General features: G+C 37.3%; 1 protein-coding gene across 1 annotated transcript in view; it reads right to left on the reverse strand.

The window, feature by feature from the left end:
* The window catches only part of LOC107746854 (ras-GEF domain-containing family member 1B-A-like), a 68,955-nt gene that overhangs the window by 29,494 nt on the left and 17,748 nt on the right, over nucleotides 1-21,713 (reverse strand). The window contains exon 3 of the mRNA XM_016561185.1: nucleotides 12,020-12,070. Within this exon, the coding sequence (XP_016416671.1) occupies nucleotides 12,020-12,070 (51 nt within the window). The remainder of the gene's footprint in view (nucleotides 1-12,019; nucleotides 12,071-21,713) is intronic.

Consider the following 21,713-nt stretch of genomic DNA (forward strand, 5'->3'; position numbering starts at 1 on the left):
ACAAAAACAAAGTGAATCAACGTCTTTGACTATTGATCAATGAGTCAGATTTAATATTCAGTAGTTAATTACCACTCAACACAACAACAACGTCGGTCTATAAAATTGACCCTCTACTTTCACTACCTGAGAACATGTTTTAGCTTCATGCTGTGGTACCATTTGAGACTGTGTTTAAAGGGGTCATGAACTGCCTTTGTTTTTTATTTTATACTGTTCCCTGAGGTCCACTTATAATGTAATCAAGATTTTAAAAAACATCGTCATTTAAAAGTAATAGGCTATTTTCTTTCCTGTTTTGACCCCGCTCATATGAACGCACTGTATGAATAGACATGGCAGATTGTAGACTCGGAGGTAAACGCCCAATGCTATGATTGGCTAACAGTTGTGTATGTTTTTACGTCATAAAGTGGCACATTCCACAAACTGTCATTTTGGCAGACTGGCTTCAATATAAGACTAACGAGAAAGTTTTGAGTTCTGAAACTTACAGGATGTGTTATAGTACAATGGCCACTTATGTGTCAAAAGATCAAGGGAATTTTGCTTTCTCAGTTCATGACCCCTTTAATAACATGATATATGTATAATCACTCTACCTAAATTTGATCAAATATACAGTACCTAAATAACATTTTAGAGCTCTGAGCTTGTTTTTAGAGTTCAGTAATTAATTTTTACATGAATGTTTGTTTTTAGCATGGAAACCAAAGAACGTCAACAATACAGAAAGCAATATCGAAGAGAGTAACAAAGAAAATCTAGCCTACTTCTTAACTGTGTGACAGCTTTAAAACCCATAACTGTAGCCTTCTGCTGAACTTTCTCAAATTGTGTCAGCACACCAAACCCTAACACAAAACATGTAGAAACACAAAAAAGTCTGACAATAGTTGCTTGACTCAAAGTCTCAAGCACGTCAATCAGACTCATCAGGGAGGAGGAGAAAGAAGATGGGATGTTTTACAGACACAGCAGTGCTCATACAAATACTATAGGTACATTTGTCCCTGTCTGTGCAGTGTTTGGGTAATTATACTATTCATGTAAGCTTCCAGAATGTTTCCTCTTACCTGGTTGTAAATCAGCGAATTTCAACCCTATCTGTCATATTCTCCTAAGACCCAACAATTTCCTTTTGTGACTGCAGAGAACATTTGTGTAATTGGTTTGGCCATGGCAATTTCTAACTTTCTTCCTGAACACACCTGACTTAGAATAATAGAACGACAGATAGAATGGCAGAACAATAAATAGAATTAAAGATAGAATGCTAGAACAATAGATAGAACGATAGAGAGATAGAAAAATAAATAGAACGATAGATAGAACGATAGAACAAAAGATAGAATGACAGAACAATAAATATAACGATAGATAGAGTGCTAGAACAATAGATACATAGAACAATAAATAGAACGATAGATAGAACAATACGATGAAGGATAGAAAGACAGAACGATAGAACGATAGATAGATAGATAGATAGATAGATAGAGAAAACCAAATTTATTTACACCTTACACATATATCAATATGCTTAACTCATGTATTAATAAACAACTAACTCACTGAGCACATACATTCTGCTAAAAGTGTATTCCACTATATATAAATATATTTAGTTTTCTTTTCTTAAAAACAAATTGAAAGCAATCCTAAAATTAATCCACATCATTTATTATTTTCTAATATCTACTGAATCTATTTTAATACATTTTTACAGTTTTAAGAAAGCAAAAAGTTTTCTGAGACATGCTTTGGCATGTGAATCACTTCTAAAACATCCCTAAAAACCTGTTCTATATAAGTACTTCATGTTGAAATACCCATGGATGCTGTCCTAGATTTCATTTACAGTAACAATGTAATTTGTCCATCACTTGACAGTGAGAGTCACTTCATGGCGGGTGCAGAGTGAAAGGCACACTCCCACGAGTCAAAGTCACTCAACTCCCCCCCAGCCACAGTCATCCTCTTCTCATCATTTCTGTCTTCTCTCTGTCCTACTCTGCCTCTCAGCGCCATTAGTCACAGTGTTGAGAGCGCAGTCGGCCCCTGCACCTGTCCTCTCCCGTTCTCACTCACACACCCGAGGGAACTATTATTGCCCTGGGAAGAGTCGTCTGCTTGACTGCTCTCTCTTTATCCCTCTATCACACACTGACACACTCATGCATGTAGAAAAGTTCTACTACATACGGCTACGATTTTAGCAATCCTTTTTTTCAGACATTCACATATGGACAGAATAACTGTCTTTGGACTACATGATTTGTAGCATGTATAAAATGACAACCTCATGAGACACAGGTGCACCATTACCTTTATCAATTATGTGGTCACAGTCAGTTTAATGCAATTGAAACTGACACCTTTTATGACCCATAATCCGTTGTGGCACACGTGTGCCTTTCATTCAAATTGGGAGTTTTTTTCCCCCATTATAAAGAACATATGTCTTTGAGTCTCATCTCGCAAGGTCAACATTAAATTGTACTGGTTAAGCCCTGTTAAAAAGTGTTTTTGGGAAAAATCAAAACCTGATCTATTGCTCAATAGTAGATGATGATGATGAAGGGCAGTATCTTCTCACTTTCTTCTTTTATGTATCAGAGAGCGTGCGTTTCAACTGGCATGGCTTACATTTTCTGCTAACAGTCAAAAAATGAGGCAAACAATTACCTATTTATGAGAGCAAACATTTTTTGAAGTTTTAAAGAATGATTAAACTGCAATTCCTCCAGCTCTGGTTGAGTAAAACAGATCAAAGCTGATCAAAACTCTTACACATGCATAAACATCTCCCATGCTATATTTAGAGCTTCATCTCCATTTAAGATTAGCTTCTAATTACCTCATTATGTTTATCATTTAAAGTTTCCCCATGCAACACATTCAAGTCAAACTTAATTTACTCTGTTCTCAAACACCAATTATCAGTTCAGAGCTTCATTTGTGCACTTCAAACTGAACATTAGAAACACTCAAGTCATATTTTATGATACATACAGACCTTCACTATATCTACCAGTGCTTCCATGCAAATGTCTCTCTGTCTAATATTTTAGTAGACATTTTATTGGGTGGATGGACGTTTCATCACACGATCTCAGCATGACTCTCAAAATACACACAAGATAAAAGATTGCATGTCCGAAGCCACAGTCTCCTGACTGAAGAACAAACATCTGCCCCCCAACTGGACACTATTCACACATTTGGTCTCAATTCATAATCATGAGGAACTCAAAAAACGGATGCAACATGAATATAAATGATGCAGTATGTAGCAAAGAAATGACATTATTATAGACAATACATTTTAATACTTTTACTAACAATGTTGCTATGTGATTTTTTTTTGGTGGCATAATCATATAAACACAAATGTGTATATTTGTGCATATATATTGTGATATATAACATAGTTGAGGCAAACTGTTTATAATAAAGAGCTAATTTGTTTGGTTTCACCACACAGGACCTAAAAAGCCTTTAAACAAAAAAGAAAGAGAAAATTACAAAAATAATAATAGATGCAAAGTGCACATTTCCATACAGGTCAGCTTTTCATAATCACAGAAGAAGGAAGTTATTATCTGCTGCTGCAGACTTACAGTTTGTCGTTGAAAGGTTTGTAAACATGAAGCAATCAAAGGCAATGCACGCATGCAAATTTGAAGCCTATTATCCTGTTGAACAATTTAACAAATTACTTAACATATCTAATCTCACCTAGAAGAAAAATTCTTAGCTTGCCACAGGCTATAATAAGGCATGCATAAAACATCATCTTTCTCTTTTTACTGAAAAGAGAAGGGCAACGAATAAAAAAAAAAGACATTTCGAATAATTCCTTCAGGCTAAACATACCGTTTTTGTCTAGTCTAAAGCTCACACTGCTTAGTTAACAGGGTTTCTGCAGGATTTTTAAGCTCAAATTTAAGACTTTTTAAGACCCCGCGGAAACCCTGGTTAAGTAAAGCCATAGCTCAGTTTATCTTCTCTAATACACAATGTTGCCAATTATAAGGTATTATTCATGAATAAACCCTCTAGACTTGCATTTTCACTTGTTAAAAGGGATTTCCTAGGATACAAGAAGTTCATTCAGATTCTGTATCATGGAAAATTATTTTCTCCCCACAACACAGAAATGTATGCAGTAAATGCCATATCCTGAGGTTTCCAATCAGCTGGTTTCATTTGGTTGACTTCATTATGTACAACACATTTCTCTTAGAAGAGAATTGGGAGAAAGAGGAAATGAAAAGAGAACGTGGGGATTTCACAAGGGTGAGGTTACTATTTCTCTCTGTGAAACAATGCAATCGGACACATGACAGCTATTAGATGAAAGCAGGTTTTAGATGCCTGAAAAACTACAGTGAGTGGGAGTGAGGGGCTTTCCTGGGAGTTGATGTGCCATAAGTGAATCTGATGGACATGTGAGAGTCATCAGGTGAATTCCACATAAATTAACATTTAAAACTAAACTTTCTTTTAGAATTCAGTCGGCGGTCTAAACAAAAGTACACAGATTAAAATCCATTAAAAGTACTGTACATTTAGTTCTGGAACTAAAGTGGTGTGAAAGGCCCTAACGTATAAATGAGATGCAGAAGGCAAGTGTACACATCCCCCATGATCTTCAGTGAAGCAGCTGAAAAATGGAAACTCTTTCATTGTCAAAATCATTTTAAACACTGCTCAGAGAAGTTACAATAGTGCTAAAAAAAAAAGCTCTGGTATCAATTGTTTGCCATATTTTGATGTTTTGTTAATGCAAAAAAATTCAAATATTCCTAAGTGTGGTTTAAGTGTCCAAATACTTTTTGAGGCCACTGTAAGTGCAAAGTAACTATAAAGATTTGGTGAAATTTAGTGTATTGTTCCTTCACTTTGACCAGTATAAGATTGCTCTTGATCATTGATTCTGAGCCTCAGGTTCACTGATACAAGATAACACTTTAGATTTAGTTAATCCTCTTAAACTGTTCAATGGTATCTTGGCCAGTGTAATTTCTAAGCCAGGTCCATAAGTCTCTAAGCCAAAGTTATTTCCTTCTGAACTGCTGAATGGAAGTGGGAAGAGCTTGGAGGCATGCAAATAATATTACAAAGAGCGATTTGAGCAGCCATGAAAGACTGAAAGATAATGCGTGTCAGACACAATCACACTGCACAGATTGAATGTTTAATGGTTACATTCTCAAAGACGTTTCTTATTTGAAAGCCATTTCACACATGTTCAAGAGTGACGCTGGACGTCAGAGCTGCTAAAGTTGTGGTGGGATAAAAATTGAGAAATTTCCAGACTTCATCTAAAGTGGTGCTTTACACAGTAGGTATGTTTACATGCACTCATTTTTGCTACCTGGTCTCATGGCATAAACGTACCTGGGGGCACTTTTTAGCGAGAAGTGAAATACGTACCAATTAGTACACATCACTGCAGTTTCCAAAATAAATGAACACTAGAGGCAGTAAAACTTAAAAGTAAAAAGTTTAGTTTTATATCTATGGGTTTTCATCAATGGTAGGTTTGTTGGGTAGCTCACGGAGTACGGAGACGTACTTGAGAGGCGAGGAGCTCCGGTTCGAATCCCGTGTAACCACGGTTCGACAAAACAGTGGGTTCACATATTGAACCCGTGTTTTAGCTCCTCTCAGTGGACATTTCTCTTTGAAACTGCGGCGAAACATGCAGTAAGGTACGTAAAAACGGTGTTGCACAAAAAGTACACAGAGGTACGTATTTTTATGAGACCAGGTTGCATTTTTGCCAATCGGAATGAATGCAATCCAATTTCAGATTCTGAAAGCTGTTTATATGAAACAAACTTTACAATAAAATTCACATTTTCTTTTACATATGCATTACATGTTACATTACACAAAATGTTGCCGCTTTCAGAACCAGAAAAATAACACTGCAATGTCACTGGAGCTACCACAAGCATAATTGTCATTTTTGCCTTTGACACATCTAAAAAGTAAGCTAAATATATGTCAGAAGAGCTTTTTTTTAGGTCAGTCTACTCCACTGACCAGTTCAAAACACAAGAGATTAAAAAAAACACAGGCATGATCATATGACTTAAACGTATGTAAACATAGGCACAAGTTTGTTTTTTTTAATCCGATTGAGAAGATAGTCAATTCAATCGTTCACATGCTTAATTTATTCTTTTTGATTGGATTATTTCAGGTCTATAGCATCCTTTCCAAGTTTCTTTTCAGATAGAGCTCAATTGAAGTGGATTTTCAATCCAGTTGAGCTATCAATTTGTTTACAAATGGAATATTTGGTTGCATTAAACATGGCTAGAGAGACAAATTGTACATCTTCGATGAAAACATCAGGCAAATGTATAAATGTGTTTTGTCTTTAAAATATCTTCAGAATCACAGAGCAACTAGAACAGGTTTAGCACTGGATCGTGTCAATGGCTTTACATGTACAAAACATTCCTGAACACTTTATTCATCCATTCATTGGTCCCTTGACCTTCTGTTTTCATAACACTTACGCACTTTGAACAAAGATGTAAATTCTTGAAGATGCACTGCGTCAGTGTTCTAGGTCATTAAAAACAAAAGGTTGTTTGTTATTGCAGTTTAAACAAGAGGAATTCATCTTAGGAGGAGCCGGGGGCTGTGGTAGCCCATCCATAACACGGGCATAACGCAGCCAGTACAAAAGTGCTGAGTCAGTTAGTCATCAAAGCAGACTTTCCTTGGAAGACAAACATCCTCAGAGGAAGGTCACTTGGCCCCATGTTTACGAGCAGAACAGCTTGCGTGTAGGCGCTTCCCCCCCACACAAAACCAACACTTTGTTTCACAATGTCAACGCAGTGTGAATTTAAAGCCTTCCTATTTTGTTTTTCCCTTTGACACAGGGTTGGTTTCTTTTTATGCATCTTTGTGCTGATGCGATCTGGTGCAGAGCAGTGTTGCCAATTCCGCGGTTTTCCCACGGAATTGGGCTACTTTCACACTGTTGCCACAGGTTGTTTTTCATGTCCGCAGGTTTAAGCGACCCCAATAATGTGATATTTAGCCCCTAAAATGCGAATTTTACCAGGGGAACCCCACCAAAAACGTGTATTTTACCCCACCGGAATGTGATTTTTACCGGGGGATCCCCCTCGAAATGCGATTGGGCGAGTTTTGGCCTAGTTTTGAGTAGCAATTGGGCGGGTTTTGTTGTGAAAACCTGGCAACCCTGGTGCAGAGTGTGTTTGTGCCAACACTGTAGCAGAGACAGACGCGTAAATCTTTTTTACAAGAGGATAAGACTTTATTGTATAAAGGCTGTGGTCCTTTAAAGTGAACACTGCATTGTGTCTGTAAAAACATTGCTAAGGATAAAGGGCACATGTTATCTGCTGACGAATTTAAGAAATATAGGAAAACATAGAAAATGGTACTTTAAGTATAGGCATTGGAATTGAAAAAAACTATTAAACAACATATGACACCTCCCTCCTAATTAGCCAAACACCTCATGAGCATGAGAAAGACTTTCTTTGCTCACAGTGTATTACAGTGTGCTGAAGAACCAGATGGTACATTTTACATTCAAGTACCTCGTTCTGCCAGCATTAAATCTGAAGCAGGCACATACAAGTGGGTAGGTTATTCATACGAATATACCCTTAACCATTGTTCTTCAACTTCCATGAAGCTTACCACAGGAATGTTCACATGTTTACTCAGGGTGTATTCACACCAGGAAAATCCGCTAGTTCACTTGCTTTGGTCTGAACCAAATACAATGTTGATTTTTTTTGTTTGGTGCGGTTCGCTTTCACACTGCCCTTTTTGCAAGTGAACCAGAAACTGTAAACTAAACCACACGTGTGCTTAAGGTCATCCATTCATTGGTTCATCCATTCAACCGTACCAGAGTTCGTTTGGAAGCGGAACGAGACCACCTCTTCAGCTGGGTCTTGGTACGGTTGTTTGGTGCGCACCTGAGTGCGACTGCTGTATTCACACCTGCCCAAAAGATCCGCACCAAAGGGGGAAACGAACCTGAGTTCGATTCAATCGAACCAAACAAGACAGGTGTGAATAAACCTCAGAGAACTAAAGAATTCTGTCCGAAAGAAGAGAGAGTTGCTCTAGACGAGTCAAAAGTCATAGTATTCTAAGATCAAGAGGCAACTATTTTTTTAATAATATATTTGTCATACAATGCAGTTCAAAAAGTTTGTTGTCAGTAATATAAATTTTACAGAAATTAATACTTTTATTCACCAAGGACACATTTCATCAATCAAAAGTGACAGTACAGACACTTGTTGTTATAAAAGATCTCAAATCTGTTCTTTGAGCTTATTATCCTGAAAAAAAACAGGGTTTCCATAAATATTAAGTTTAACTGTATTAACTGTTTTTAACATTGATAATCATTAGAAATGTTTATTGAGCACAAAGTCAGCCTATTAAAATGGTTTCTGAAGGATCATGTGACTCTGAAGACTGGAGCAATGGCTGCTGAAAATTCAACTTCAAAATTCATCCATCACAAACAAAACATATATTAAAAGAGAAAACAGTTATTTTAAATTGTAATAATATTTCACAATTTTACTGTTTCTACTGTATAAATAAGTGACTTATAAATAAGTGACCACACAGAACACACTATCATTTATCATCAAGGACGTTGGTATGTCATGTAATTTGACTAGCTTCTACCAAGTGATTATTTGCAAATAAACAAAACAACAATAAAAGATACGGGAACAATATTCTCTCATAAAGTTATCCTAATTATATACTATATTTAATTAGTGCATCAGAACAGACTTCTGATTTTTGGCCATGATACAGCAGTTGAGAAGCACTGTATAGGCCAAATAAGGAGCTCAATAACAAGTCCTGACTCGTTACATAATGCATCATCGTTAGATTGACCAACCGGCATTGCATCAGTTGGCAGTGCACCAGAGCCTGGCAGACTCCATGATAATCCTGGATTTCTCTGCACAAGCACTGACATATAAGTGCACTTACTACAGAAGACAAACCACTTTGACAGATAGGCTACTTCATTAAATAAAGTATTCTCAAAATGTTTCATTATATATTTGGTTATTTATGGAATTGCTGATGCTCACTGGAAACGTGATTAAATCTGCTATCTGGATTTAATCATATGTTTTATACAAGTTGCTTTGTATTTGTATGGGGGGGGGGGACTTTTGTCTTACTGTCAAAAGTAAGACATAATAAATTCATATTTGGTCTTTTTTATGTTGAAATTCAGAATTTTTAATCTCATATTTATGAATTAGTATCTCAATTTGATTTTTTATGTCATAATGATGACTTTTTGTCATAATTACACATTAAAGAGTTAGTTTACCCCAAAATGAAAGTTAGGCTGCGTTTTACTCACCCCCGAGGCATCCTAGCTCTTTTTCTTGTAGCAGAAGTGCGCCTCTTTTTTATGTCTCAAAATAGATAGGAAATCCTCACCAACATGGGGCACATTCACACAAACATGATTTACAATACTATGAGAAATTTAGAACTGTTCAACATGAGTAAAACATCACTAGTTAAACTAAAATATACCTTGAAAACACAGAGGTCTTGATGCAGTGTCGTCTGAAAATGATTTCTCCTCTTTTGAAGACTCACTATTTCAAAGGGTGCATGTGGGCATAAAAGCTTTTGCTGTTGCCATAGCAATGCAGTCAGCTGCATGACATCAAATAAACGCTTTTGACGTTAGCTACTGGTGACCTAGAAAAACCTACTGAATATGAAGACCCACGGGGCATCAAAACCAATAACTCATAAAAAACAGAAATCGCACACCCAAGGACCCAAGGATTAAAACAAATATGGATATTCTTATAAAAACGTGTGCCATCTTGAGATTTGTCAAAGTATATTAAACAGTAACTTAATAATGTTCATAATGTGTTTTTAAAAGATGGATAGTATCTTCTTATAATGAGATCAAAAGGTACTTCTTGTAGAGCTTGAAAAGCCCTTTCTAACTTCCCTGTCATACAGTCTGCTGCCGAGTTCGTTCAGCTCATTATGTTGGTGGTCACTACTGTATTATTCAGATGGTTCCATGAGCGGATGTGTTCTAAATATAAAGCTTGTCCTTAACTGGTCCAGTGAATCAGACACCTCCCCCTCAAAACTCCCAAAGACTGATTAAAATTCCAGAGCTCCAGCCGAGCTGCCCTGCCACTGTAATGGGACGCCAACCTAAATTAACAACCTCGGGCAGCTAGTCAATCATCAGTCAAATGTTCATGATACACTAATGGAAAACAACTTGTCCATCACTTCTGATGCACTTGCTATGACCATTGTGCATGTGATACTCTTGAAAAAAAATAAATATATACATATATATACTTTTTTTTTTTCAAATATAAAAGGAAATTGTTCACCAACAAAAGACATTTGACTTGTCATTTATGTATTTAGCAACAATAGATAAATAATTAACCAATAATGTGTGCTGTAAATATTGTATTTAAAAAGAGCCTGATTTAGACCGTCACCAGTTTCGTTCCGGAATAAATCAGTGTTTTGTACAAATGTTGTAACTGTTGTAATAAACAAATAAAGCTCACAGCTTAAATAATTTGAAATCCATGTTGTCTATAATATATCACTGAGCCAAAATTACTGCAGCCACATTGTCAGGGAGTCATCACAGTCACTTCAGTCACCATCCAGGATAATTACCCGATTCTTCCTCCTGCAAGTGGTCTTGTTCATCGAGATGCAACCGCAGAAGTTTTCCTCCGAACGCACTAAGGTAGTGTTACGTCCCAGTGGTTGTGCCTCCGTGTTTTTGCTTTCTCCTTCTCTCTGCTCTGTTGTATTCTTAGGTTCAACCCTCCTCGGACTGCTATTGGCTCAGGAAGCCGTCTGTCATCGTTAACGTGGGTGATGTCATTATCTAATTGCATTAATCCTTATAGCTCATCTCATTGGAGTTAAGTCTCTGCACTGATCTCATGTGTCGACTGGCTCTGGTGCACAGTCCTGTGGAGAAAGCCATTGTTCGACACGCATACGTTAGCATAATATTAGGCCTTGATCCTCCTGTGTGTCTGTGGGCAAGCTAGATTCTCCCAGGTTTCATTAGGCAGAGAAAGCATGCATGCTGCCCAAAACTTTACTGAATATGATCTCCAACTCTTAGTATCCTCAGGACTGAGAGGAAGTTGCTTTAAAGGGCAACTGTCAGTTTGCTGCATGGCCCTGCACAGCTAAACATAAACCTAAATGAATGTCAACCACTTGAATATTGAATACTGGTTTGCAGTACTTAATTAATAAATTGAGTTTTTAATAAATTAAATTAAGTTAATCAAAAATAGATGATACGAAAATGCAGGCAAATTTTGAATAAATGAATAAAATGCAGTTTTAAATACCACACACTAAAGTGGTGCAAATATTGCCTTCTTCATTTGCATCCTGTACTACTCCTGTCCTTCACTGTTATACACAAATGACAGATCAGTAAAGAATATCACAACCCATCAAAGGGCAAGGAAGTGGCAACATGACAAACTGTTACGACAAATTGATTAGTTGTGCCACATGAAAGACGTAGCTGTCTGTTTCCTCATGCACTTGGCTCTATAAGTAACTGAATAAGTCATTTGCTACTTGGCAAGCTTTGCATTCCTCCTCATTCTGTATCAACTCTATCTGATGTGGTAAATCCGTCAAGAGCGCCATTTAATTACCTCTGTTAAATATATTCAGGCATTATACTGAATATTGAAACTGGGTGACTAACAATAAAGGAAATGGGCAACTTTTGTCTTGAGCAAAAATATTTTCAAACACAGTCTCAGGGTTTACAGAAATAATATTTATGTAAATGGAAAGCTACATTATCAGTGACAGCAAAACAAACCGAGGAATGTGTCAATGTGTCAAAACCACATTTTATCCAACATCTTTTCTTCTTCAAACATTCAGAATAAAGGGAATATGATTTGCTTACTGCATTGTGATCCCCGAGCGGTTTTTCAATCAGTGTCCCAAATATGGTAGGCTGCAAAAAAAGTAGAAATCAATCAATCAATCGAGGAACACAAAAGTTGACACAAAGGTCATGAGGAAAGTGTAACAAGTTTAAGTTTCCTTCTACATTAAATGAGGATGTATAAATATCACATGATGTTGTCATGATCACAGGCAATTCAGACGGCTGACCGATAAGCTAGATTAGAGTCATTAGGCAAAGTTAGTTACTGCAAACTCAAGTTACATAAGAGCTCAAACTGCACCCAGACCCGTAACATAGCATTAGAAAAGCTTTGCAAACAGAACACGATACAATCACACATTCACATCCTCTTATTTATTGAAATTTTTTAGGATATTAAAGCTTAAAGATTGTTGACGATTGCATCACTGTTTGCCATTAACTGAGCTTTGCCTAATGATTTATTAATCATATTTTGCATACCACATGAGTATTTTTACTGCACAGCCAATATGCATCCGAACAATATTATAGACACTGTTCTAGTATCCATATCATTTCCAATGCTTCGTTGAAAGTGTCATTATATTCACACTTGACATATTGCAAAAGTGACATGGATTCAGTGCTAAAACTGGGAAGAGAGATGCTGACCATTCAATATGTGAATGCTTTGTTTTATCAGCTTTATTGAACCATTCCATAATTAAGCAATCATTATGCTCAACATCAACCTTCGAGAGAATATTTAATAAATCAGACTGATTTATTAGCTTTACTGATCTCAGTGTTACTGCAGTGGAGTAATTTGCCACAGTGCAACATGTTTCCTGAGGCTGTTGTCCAGAACACAGGACGCTTCAAGTCTAACAACCCCCGTGATATTTAATGACTGTGGCTAAGGAATAATGACCATAATAAAAGAGCGGAATTCATTATTTGAGTGAGCAGGTGTCTGTGTCAAGATTAATGGAAAATGTGTGACTGTAATATAGACATAAAAGAAAGAGGAGCTTGTTTGGCTAATTAAAGTCTAGACCTTCAAATAACAAATGAGACAACATGGCAGAAAGCATCTTGCCCTGCAAGTCCATCGGTCAGTGATCCAAAGCAATTAACAAAACAACAGTGCTACATTACAGCACCCGGTGGCTCCGGCAGAGAATGAGAAAATGACAGAATAGGCAGCAAAGCAAGTCATGCATGTAATTAAAACCATTCCACTAATACAACGGCTGCAATCGTAATGGGCTACACTAACAATCCTTCTTCCCCTGTAAAACTACTTGAGTTGCAAGTCCTGTCTTGCATTTATTGTAGTTGGCTGTGTCAGAAATGTAATCCATGTTGACTTAATCGGAAGGATGTTTGGAGTTTGGCACAGCTGGAAAGAATGTGATCTCATGGATAATCTAAGAGCTGGATCATTCATCGGCCTATTAATTATAATCTGTCTTCAGTTCCACAGCCTGTTTTTAATATCATGTTGTCTAGCTCAGTATGAATGGTAACACTTTACAACAACGTTAACATTACTTCATTCAATAGAAATCTGTCTGTCTGTCTGTCTGTCTGTCTATCTGTCTGTCTGTCTGTCTATCTTTCTATCTATCATGGTGTGATAACATAGTTTATATTTTGAGATAGTATTGTATATAGTATAGTGGCCTAAGTAGTATATTAATAATATAACATTAACCTAGATCAATAAATTCTGTAACAAGAAATGTTTAGATGCCTAATGTATGAACTAATGTTAACAAACTGAGTCTTATTGTAAAGTGTTAACGAAAGCATTCAGGGACTTTAATTTCAAGCCACCATGGTTCTTAATACTTAGAGGACTTGGCTTTAACACATTGTATTTGCTTCAACAACTGCCAAGCATGTCTAGGGCTGCTCCAAGGCTAGATTCAAGTTTTCCAGTAATCTTCATAATCTTCAACCATGCAAACAACACGGTCTGAAGGGCAGAACAGGAATCCGCCATCCTCAGGTGCCAGGAACCAGACATTTGACACACAGTTTGCTCACTGGAACACCAGTTCCTGGCACTGAAGGAGCCAAACTGTCTACTGAGGTTTCTGCTTTAATGGAAACACTGGGGGAATCCATGCTGCTGCCACAGGTGCACCAGACCCCTCTAATCACACAGATGATTGCCTCTTCTGTCACACTGACATCTATGTGAAAAACAGATGCTCACCTACATGTTATCTCAGGAAATTGCATTCCCTATAATTCAAGAATCAACTATTAACTCTGCAAATATAGTGACAAACAAGACAAGCATAATGAAATCATCCTCCTTCCACTGCCATTTAAACTGTCAAAGCATAAATTCAAGTCATCAGGTTGATTACGAGCTCCTTCTGTGTGATTTTAAATAAATGATTGATTGACTGCTATTGTGAGCAAACTTGGTGAGCTCGAGTGAAATTTATACTTTGTGAATGGAACTAACTGTAGGGTAAAGGGTCAAAGAAAGATTTCTCAAATGAATGGATCTTTCAGATTTAGACTTTAGACAGACAGGTCTGAATCAATCCTTAGCATTGACTTATAAATCTCTGTCTGAGAGCAGACAGTTGAAGGATGTCTGGCAGGTCTGAAAGTTGTCGAAGTATTGTGTCTCTTCTGGGATTCATTCATTTAGAATGCAGTCGTGCTACTCAAACTGAAGATATTTCTGAAACCATGTGAACACAAAATCAAAGAAGCTTAGTGCTAAAGCCTGGAGTTTAATTCTTAATTCTGAATTTTACTCAGCAAGGATACATTAAACTGATCAAAAGAGTCAGTAAAGACCGTTATGTTACAAAAGATTTATATGTTAAATAAACGCTGTTCTTTTGAACTTTGTATTCAAAGAATTCTAAAAAAAAAAGAAAAAGATTTGTACATCCACAAAATATTGCGCAGCACAACCATTTTCAACATTGATAATAAAATTTGTGTGACACTGAAGACTGGAGCAATGGCTGATGAAAATTTACATCAATTTTCAGATTTACCATTACTGGAATAAATTACTTTAAAAAATATATTAAACAGTTATATTTAAACAGTAATAATATTGTCTGAGAGCAGACGGTTGAAGGATGTCTGGCAGGTCTGAAAGTTGTCGAAGTATTGCGTCTCTTCTGGGATTCATTCATTTAGAATGCAGTCGTGCTACTCAAACTGAAGATATTTCTGAAACCATGTGAACACAAAATCAAAGAAGCTTAGTGCTAAAGCCTGGAGTTTAATTCTTAATTCTGAATTTTACTCAGCAAGGATACATTAAACTGATCAAAAGAGTCAGTAAAGACCGTTATGTTACAAAAGATTTATATGTTAAATAAACGCTGTTCTTTTGAACTTTGTATTCAAAGAATTCTAAAAAAAAAAGAAAAAGATTTGTACATCCACAAAATATTGCGCAGCACAACCATTTTCAACATTGATAATAAAATTTGTGTGACACTGAAGACTGGAGCAATGGCTGATGAAAATTTACATCAATTTTCAGATTTACCATTACTGGAATAAATTACTTTAAAAAATATATTAAACAGTTATATTTAAACAGTAATAATATTTCACAATATTACTGTATTTTTCATCAAATAGATGCAGCCTTGGTGAACATAAGAGACTTTTTCAAAAACATTAAATATATATATATTTCTTACCTTATCTTGGTAACTCTGCTATCAAACACTTTCAGGTTGTATAAAATAATCATGGGATCATTTTATACCAGCAAATAGAGAATTCTTATAATGTTATCAGCAACAAAACATTCAATGGGGTTTGTGGGCGTCCTGCAAGACAGAATGAACTACAGACTTACAATAACCAAATGAGATGAAGTGACTCCCACTACAAGTCACACCTACTATCAACCAAAGGTAAAATGTTTATTTATTAAATTTTTTTAATTAGATTAATGAAATATGTTTGCATGATCGAATTTTGCTGTCATCTCAGTATGGAGTATGAAACATGATCGGGGGGGTATTACAGAAAGATCTTAATTTTAGAATCCTCTCTTATCTGTTAGGTATATGGCAATTTCAGTTAGGACCTCATTTAGGACAAAAGCTATTAGAGAACAACATTTCCTAAGTGCATCATATCTTAACTAAAGATAGGAAAAGGGTATTACAGAAGCATCCTATTCCTAAGTCAACAAAAATATGGATAATAGACTTAACTTTAGGACAACCCCACTGGTGTCCTAATTTCAAACCTTCTTAAAATGAAAATGACAGTGTGGCATCTTCTAGAGAGCAGTGTTTCTGAAGTAAAAGAAGTAAGCACAGGAGACTCAGCTGCTTGCATTAGCTCAGTATGACCCAGTGTGTGATAACGTCAGCCCTGTTTATGTTGGGTCAAAGGTAAGCTTAAACTCACACTTTAGTGGCAAGCAGCAAAACACCAAGGGGTGTGTGTGCCTGTGTGTGTGTGTGAATGAATGAGTGTTTCAGCATCTTAGATAGTACCCAACATTCTTCTAATACAAACATCATCCAAATTTGCAAAAAATAAATAAATAAATCATAGTTCTGGGATCCCTCCTAAGTAGGCATATTTTTAATGAGCATAAAAATCTTCTCAGTTCTACCTGAGACCCAGAACATAACTTATTAACATATGCATGTTCAAAGTCAAAGTCAGCTTTACTGTCATGTTTAACACACTACAGAGGAAAAAGAAATGTGGTTCCTTCAGGAAATTGCAGTGCAGACATGACACATATATTACGCAAGTATTACAGTAAATAAAAATTAAATAAAATAAATCTCTTCATATAAACTAACTAATGCTTTGGCTGTGCTTTTTCCATTTAAAATCAGAGGCAACCACTGCATTTTAATCACGATCCAAACAAAGATGCTAAATACATGTTATTTCGATTTCAATTAGTTTGTATAATTTCGAAATTTGAAGCAAAAACAGAATGGTTTGATTTTAGCTTTGTGAATTAGACGCAAATGTCACTCTGACAGCAGGTGGCGCTTATGGAACAGCAGGTATTTATAAGCTGCTGCCCCTTTCAGACCGAATGCACGGATCCAATATAATGATCCACTTGAGATTTCTTTTAGAGCCCTGCATTTCAGCCCGGGCCCAACGGGCCCCGACTTTTTTATGCCCCTCGGGCCGGGCTTCGGGCCAATTTTCACGTCATAGTTCAGACGCGGGCCGGGCCTCAGGCCTGTTTTAGGCTTCTCCTTATTTTTATATTTTAGACATCCATCAATTAGTGATGAAAAAAATTGCCGCACTGGTGGAAACAACACGAGACCATGCTAGCGGCTCGACGGTGTTTATTGTCCCGCCAGCAGCAGTATGGTGTTACCATAAATGTGACAGGGGGAAATAGTAAGGAGATATTTGAGTAATTTACTAATAAACTAGTGTTTTCTGAGTCGGTGTCGCAAGGATGAAGTTGCCGATCCTGACTCGCCATCTCCTCAGAGAGAGCCTTTAGAGAGAAGTGCATCTTTACGGATTATGATTATAATGAACTATTTTAATAGCTGAAACAGTAGTATAAGCTGTTTTGGGAGAAGGGGAAAAAAAGACGGGATCGGGCCGGTAATTCTGATAAGCTGTCGGACACGGTCCAGGCTAGGGCCTGAGCGTCTCAGGCCAGGGCCAGGCTAGGGCCTAAATTTGAGGCCCGTGCAGGACTCTAATTAATTTTTTTTGTCCACTGTTTAAGTTCACTTAAGACATAACCGACTGTGTTTACGAGAATACTTGCCGAGATATTTGAGATAATTTTGTGTGTATGTGTTCATTCAGATGCAAGGATACGTGAAAGAGGAATCAATTCAAAACGCGGCTCTCTGTGCTCGCTTTGAATAAGTGCGCGTAGCTCCGAATGCGCGTGAATGGTTTAAAACACTTGAATGTTTAAATCAGCAAAACTTAGAAACACGTGCAAACGATCAACTATTTTACCGTTTTACCCCTACAAACTAGAGAACAACGCAAATCAAGGAAGGAATTTTATATCACTGTTCAAGATAGCCCATCGGGCAGGGTGGTGAAACATTTTGCTAGCCCGACTGGAAAACACAATAGTCTCGGGACGTCAGGCTAGCGATTTTGCGAGCCCTGACGTTCAGCAACCTTTGGTAGTGATGTATTGCTTTTGTCCGTGCTGTCAAAGATGCTACAGCTAGTATACAGCTAGTGCACCGCTATAGTTCCCCTTATGTGCCTGCTGACCTCTTTATTAGTCGAGAGAGTAATGTGTCACAGACATCCCACCTCTCCCGGAAGCTCCGGGAGTCTCCCGCATATTAATAGTGGCTCCCTGACGCCCGCAAATTAGATACAATATCCCGGAAATCGTGGAGGCAAGGGAGAGTACGAGCAAGAGGAAAGAGCGCCACTTAAGCGAGAGAGAGAGACACATGTAGTGACATATAATCATAACCGTAGCCAGCTATGAGATCACCATATGAGTGTCTGAATGTATAATTCAGTTTAGACAGTTTGCAAGAATGTTTAGCGTCCGTGGTATGAAAACGATCGCTGCGAGACGCTGGCGGAGTGAACGAATCTTGAAGGCGCGGGCACAGCCTCCAGATCCAGCGATTATAGGCGTTTTTGGACTTGTCTTTTCCACTTAATTTGACACTTTAGAAAGTTAATAGAGTGGGAAGTTGCAATTTAGGGTCAGCGATTATCTTATCTTATTTGCAAAATATTTGAAATAATTTCGGTTTATTTTTCGGTTTTGTATTTGTTTTAATAGCAATATCTGGCAACACTGCATAGTCGGCACTTAAACTGACAGTTATCAAAAGAGCACGTTATTGCTGACAGGATAGCACATTCGGTAAGGGAAATGCAAAAAATATAATGATATTATCTATTAGAAACGTTATCAACGTTATAAAAAACAGTAGCACTTAACACTAGTTAAGGGGGGGGGCGCTGTTGGGGGTGGTACTACCTCCCTGAAATGAGTTTTTGCAGGGTGGGATGTCTAGTGTCATCATTTAGACATGAATGGACCACATCTGGCATGACCTATAGATAATCCACTTACACTGTATAATAATATGAAGGAAAGAGATTTGATCAATCAAATCACAGAGCATTTGTTTTATCCCTTCATCTTCTCGGGTGCAAATCCTGAATTTTTTCAAAACTACAACCAAAACTACAAATGTTTTACTAAGTTACAACACCAGTATATTAATAAGTAAAAGCTGAGTATTTTTTACTAAAAGTAAAATAAAAGTAACAAAAGATAAACTAAACAAATAGTTTTGTGTGTGTGTGTGTGTGTGTGTGTGTGTGTGTGTTTTAAATACATGCACTTTTTTGGCATTCCTTAAAAATGCAGTTTTACTCTGCATATTGTACATATTATAGGCATGGTAATAATAATGTAGTGCCATTTACTAAACATTTTATGAATCTCACTGAATTAAGCATTCACACCAAGCAGGCAATTTGCTAACAATATGAAGAAAGTCCAAAAAAATTAAAAAAAGGGAGAAAAAAAAGAACAGCTTTGTGCTAAATCTGAGTCTTTTACAGCAGATATGGATGAACAAGGTAAAAGGAATTTACATAGAATCAGTGTCTTTGGCCCACTAAAAGGTTTGCTTGCATAAACGTACTTCCCAATTATGTTATTGTGTTAATGGGTTGAATATTATGTTACAGTAGGTGCTATTAGCATTCACCAATGAAATGTATTGCGATCATGTGTTGGTTATAATAGAAACACTCCAGGCCACAGTAGCCCTCCAGAAGTTTGGACATTCTAGACAAAGTGAGGTTTTGGACAATATCAGCAGAATGCTGATTGCAATTGCAATTGATCAAATAATAATACTGAAGACCAGTAATAATGATTTTCTGTTTGATTACATAAAAACGGCAATAAATAAATGCTGTCTGCAATGTTTTCATCAAAATTGTTTGTTGCTTATCAATGTAAAGTCATCACAAAGCAAAGATTTATGCTAATATTGTCCAAACCTCCACTTTGCCTAGGGAGTTTCCAAACTTTTGTGGTGTTTTTTTTCATGGTCCTGTCAAAGTATAAAATATACAGGTGTTTAAATAAAAGCTCCTTTTTGCCTTGATTAGTGAGGAATATGTTTTGATCACATAGGCATAAAGCAGTCACGCTAAACCTCCACTGGCAAAAAAGGTTGAGCTCATAAAGGAAAGGGTGCAACGAAAAACACAAGCCCAGTCCAAGGAGCCTTTTGATGTGAAAGAGACCACACAATGAAACATGAGACCCCCGTAATGCTAGTCTCATACACCCAAGCCACAGTCCTCAGTGTTTACCTTCTGTGAGAATACTTTTTTTTCTTAATAAGTCATTTAAGTTTGAAGGCAGATTTCACAGGTCTAATTGTTGCTATCACTGCATAATGCCCCTTTATGTCACTTTTTAATGAAGTGCTTTTATTACAATTTGGCCCAGTGAGCCAAGTGTAAAAGTCAGGTGAGCCTCATCAAAAACTTTTGCAACACGATCCCACCAAACTCTTTCTTTCTGAACTCAGCTGCTCACCTCAAAAAAAAAAAACTGGCATCAAATGCATAGTATCAAAGAGTCAGATAAACCCAGTCGACCCCGGCTGCGGTTGAGCCTGGGCACGGCTGCCTTGAGAACAAGTGGAGCACATGCTGACAGAAAGAGAATCTGAATTTGGGAAGATGAAAGTCATGTTTAAGCATTCCTAGACGCTCTCTTCAGAAGGACCGTGACTGTGTATGTGCGCGAGGATCAAAGCCTCGCCTCCAGTGCCGGGCTGATGGTGGAGTGTGTGGGGGCCACCGAGGTCCCTGTGTGAATGGGGACAGGGAAGAGCTCTGGGCTTTGATGGAGAGCTTGTGCCTGATCCCCCGTCACTGCTGCATTGTCTGAAGGGCAGGGACAGTGGATCAGGCTACAAGCTCGCTATATGAAGTGCAGTGGTGTTCATGCTGTTCACAGGTGTAAAAAAGACCTTCTTCAACTCTGCATTAGACAGGTGATGTCATGAGACTGAGTGAAGTGAGAAATGATTAGATGTTGCTTTTAATACAAACAAATGGTCTTTGCACGCAAAACGTATTCTCGTAGCTTCATAACATAATGGTTGAACCGCTGATGTCACATGGACTATTTTAACGATGTCCTTACTGCCTTTCTGGGCCTTTAACATGTCAGTTGCGTTGCTGTCTATGCAGGGTCAAAGCTCTCGGATTTCTTCAAAAATATCCTAATTTGTGTTCCAAAGATGAACGAAGGTCTTACAGGTTTGGAACGACATGAGGGTGAGTAATTCATGACATAATTTTCATTTTTGGGTGAACTATTCCTTTAAAATACTCATATCCCAGCTTAAAGGGATAGTTCACCCAAAAATTAAAATTCTGTCATTAATTACTCACCCTCGTGTTGTTCCAAACCCGTAAGACCTTCTTTCATCTTCGGAACACAATATTTAATATATTTTTGATGAAATCTGAGGGCTCTCTGACCCTCCCATAGACAGCAAGGTAACTACCATGTTCAAGGCACAGAAAAGTACCAAGATGATCGACAAAGTAGACCGTGTGACATCAGTGGTTCAACTGTAATGCTACAAAGCTACGAGAATACTTTTTTGCGCAAAGAAAACCAAAAATAACGACTTTATTCCACATTTTCGGGACTTATGCCATAGAGCAAAACCCGAATGCAGAA

The sequence above is a fragment of the Sinocyclocheilus rhinocerous genome, unplaced genomic scaffold (assembly GCF_001515625.1).
Source record: "Sinocyclocheilus rhinocerous isolate Xijiao unplaced genomic scaffold, SAMN03320098_v1.1 scaffold468, whole genome shotgun sequence".
NCBI classification, from domain to species: domain Eukaryota; kingdom Metazoa; phylum Chordata; class Actinopteri; order Cypriniformes; family Cyprinidae; genus Sinocyclocheilus; species Sinocyclocheilus rhinocerous.